The 3,540-nt window shown below is 42.9% G+C and overlaps 1 protein-coding gene across 1 annotated transcript; it reads left to right on the forward strand.

The window, feature by feature from the left end:
* The first annotated feature begins 2,264 nt into the window (after window positions 1-2,264).
* Window positions 2,265-2,609, forward strand: LOC125370259. Its single transcript, XM_048375258.1, has one exon. It carries the CDS (start codon window positions 2,265-2,267, stop codon window positions 2,607-2,609), a length of 345 nt encoding a protein of 114 aa, XP_048231215.1.
* Window positions 2,610-3,540: the final 931 nt, after the last annotated feature.

Genomic DNA, 3,540 nt, shown 5'->3' on the forward strand with positions numbered 1-3,540 from the left:
AGAAGTGGTAAAGAAGGAGGTAATTAAACTTCTTGATGCAGGGTTTGATATATCCCATTTCCCGGCGATTCGTGGGTTAGTCCTGTGCGGGTTGTACCAAAGAAAGGAGGCATCAGCGTTGGTAAGGAATGAGAAGGATGGTGATCCCGAGCTCGGAATGCTGAGCTTCGAGTTTGCATTGATTACTGTGAAGCTTAATGATGCAACTCGGAAAGGACCACTTTTCTCTTCCTTTCATTGATCGGGATGATTGAGCGTTTAGCGAGTCACATGTTTTATTGTTTTCTTGATGGCTTTTGAGGTTACTGATTCTATTGCACGAGGGACGAGAGACTACCTTCACACCGCCCTTATGGGACGTTTGCTTATAGACGGATGCCATTCGGTTGTGCAATGCACCGACTACATTTCAGCGGTGCATGATGGCTATTTTGAGGACATGATTGAGGAGTCTATGGAGGTATTTATGGATGACTTCTCTATTTTTGGTAATTCTTTCTCTCTTTGTTTGGCAAACCTTGAGCGCATGTTAGCTAAATGTATTGAGGCTAACTTGGTACTAAACTGGGAAAAATGTCATTTCATGGTGAGAGAGGGGATTGTTTTAGGGCATAAGATCTCTCGGTCGGGATGGAGGTGGATAGAGCTAAGGTAGAAGTAATATCTAAGCTACCTCCTCCTAGTTCTATTAAAATTTGTTAGGAGTTTTCCGGGCCATGCAGGGTTTTATAGGAGATTTATTAGAGATTTTCTAAGATTGCTAGGCCCTCACTCAATTGTTAGTTAAGGATGTACCTTTTATTTTTGATGATGCATGCGTAGCGACTTTTGAGTTACTTAAGAAACTTAACTCATTGATCATGGTTTCTCCTGATTGGGGGCGCCTGACGATGTGCGATGCTAGTGATTATGCGGTTGGGCGTGCTTGGACAGAGGATTAAAAAGTTTCAACCCATTTACTACGCTAGCAAGACCTTGGCGAGGCCCAGGAACACTACACCACCACAGGAGAAGGAGTTATTGGCGGTTGTTTACGCCTTCGACAAGTTTAGATCATACCTCGTTCTCTCCAAAACCATTGTCTTCACGGACCACTCGGCATTGAGGTACTTATTCCTGAAAATGATGCGAAGGCCCGAGATTGATTCGGTGGATTCTTTTGTTCGGGAATTTGACGTCGAGATCAAGGATAAGAAGGGCGGAGAATCCGGCAGTGGACCATTTATCGAGATTGGAAAATCCTCACTTAGATGCACTTGATGGGGCGACCATAGATGATCGATTTCTAGAAGAACATTTGTATGTCACTCGGTATACACTGATACTCCCCGGTTTCTGATTATGCTAACTATTTGGTTGCTAGGGTTCTACCAAAGGGTATGACGTGTCGGTACAAAGAAGAAATTCTTGACTGATTTGAAATACTATATTTGGGAAGATCCCTTTTGTTTAAAGTATGTGCGGATCGGGTGATTCGGCCGTTGTGTATATGGCGAGGAGACTCTCCAAATATTGAAGCAATGCCATGAGGGACCCGGAGGTCATCAAGCAGCAAACCATCTGCGAGGGAAGGTGCTAGAGGCGGGATTCTATTGGCCTACGCTCTTCCAAGATGCACGGAAATTTGTTAAGGTTTGTGACCCTTGCCGGTAGCAGGTAATATCTCTTCTCGTGATGAGATGCCCCAAACCGGTGTGCAAGTCGTTGAGATTTTTGATGTCTGGGGCATCGACTTCATGGGACCCTTTCCCTCTTCGTATGGTAATAAGTACATTATGGTTGCTTTGTTGAATATTTCTCTAAGTGGCACGAAGCTCGGTGACAGCCACCGATGATGCTAGGGTTGTCTGCAGGTTCCTTAAGCGATTGTTTGCTAGGTTTGGCATACCTAGGGCGCTTATTAGTGATAGAGGAACACATTTCTGCAACACCCAATTAGAGAAAGTACTTAAGCGGTACGGAGTTACTCATCGGTTCTATACTCCCTATCACCCCCAGGACTAGTGGGCAAGTTGAGGTAACTAATAGGGGTATTAAACGTATTTTAGAGAGGCAGATTAGTACCGGTGGGAAGAATTTGGACTCCTAAGTTAGATGATGCATTATGGGCGTTTAGGACCGCTTTTAGGACATCTATAGGTTTTATGCCCTATCGCCTTGTTTATGGAAAGTCATGTCATTTGCACATTGAGTTAGAGCACAGGGCACTTTGGGCCCTTAGAACTTGTAACTTTGATATTGATTCGCAGGGTAAGGAGGCGACAATGGCGGTGAGTGAGCTAGATGAGTGGCGCCCGGTGATATATGAAAACTCCTCAACTTACAAAGCAAGGACTAAGAAATGGCATGATCAAAGGATTCGTGAGCCTAAGGAATTTCAGGTTGGGGATCGAGTGTTGCTTTACAACTCTCGCCTTCGTCTGTTTCCTGGAAAGCTACAGACTCGTTGGTCTAGACCATTTCAGATCGGACAAGTCTTTCCATATGGAGTGGTAGAGTTGCATCATCCAGAGAAGGGGAACTTCAAAGTGAACGGCCATCGGCTAAAGCGATATCATTGTAACTCGTTGGATAGTGAGCAACGAGTTGACCTGGCTTTGTATGCATAGAAAGGGTGATCCGAATGAGTCACGCTTAAGACTCTGCAAATAAGCACTTCTGTACATTCGACTTGGATTATACTTTCATGTTTTTAATTAGTTGTGATTGTTTCATTATTTTCATTTGACTTTATTATAGTTGCTTAAAAATAATTAGGTTAATTTTAATTTTTCGGACTTATAGAATCGAAGAGGACAAACTCTTCCGTTTGACCATATCTACTTGTTTAATGATCTAATTACATGCATATGTGTTAATTATAGGTATGGGGGCAAGGCGACTCGAGTCGGCAAAAGGCAAGCCAGAAACTCTGTTTCACTACGGTTTCAAATGGACATCACGAATTGCATCACGGTAGTGTTGATGAGCCTGACGAGTCAAGACTGTGTTGAAGGATAAAGAGTAATTGTCACAGCTTTCGAAGGTAGCACGGGAAACAACCCCTAGCCGTGCTGGGAAGCACGGCCGTGCCAAGGAGCATCCAAAGAAGGCTAAAGGATCGCGGTGAGTCTGGCCGTCTTGTCAAGCCTTACCCTCACCCGTGCTGAAACCGTGCCTATAAAAAGTGGAGGCCTCCGAAAATTTTGCTTCTTTTTTGTTTTTCTTAGCTCAAAGGTGTTGTTCTTATACCCCTATCTTACCCTTCTCACTTTCCTAAGTGAACTCAGGTAAGTCCCTTCATTTGTTGCATTATATTTTTTTTATTATTATGATTTCACTTCTATTTTAGACATATACTTTTGTTAGGACATGCAAGGATATTTTGGTGGCTCTATATTATAACTATATGACCTTGGTTAGGTTAATCTACATTAGTTGTTGTGTTTGTGGTGTAGTTGGTTATGAAATTGATAAGTGTGGGGTTTTGGTGGAAATAAAATGTGCCTACGACATGCAAAGCATGAATAATGTTTAGATTTAAATTGCAATTCTTTGGTT

The sequence above is a fragment of the Ricinus communis genome, chromosome 6 (genome assembly GCF_019578655.1).
Source record: "Ricinus communis isolate WT05 ecotype wild-type chromosome 6, ASM1957865v1, whole genome shotgun sequence".
Taxonomy (NCBI): Eukaryota; Viridiplantae; Streptophyta; class Magnoliopsida; order Malpighiales; family Euphorbiaceae; genus Ricinus; species Ricinus communis.

What these genes read in the sequence shown, in the direction of transcription:
- LOC125370259 (XM_048375258.1), top strand. Translation starts at nt 2,265, where the DNA reads ATGGCGGTGAGTGAGCTAGATGAGTGGCGCCCGGTGATATATGAAAAC.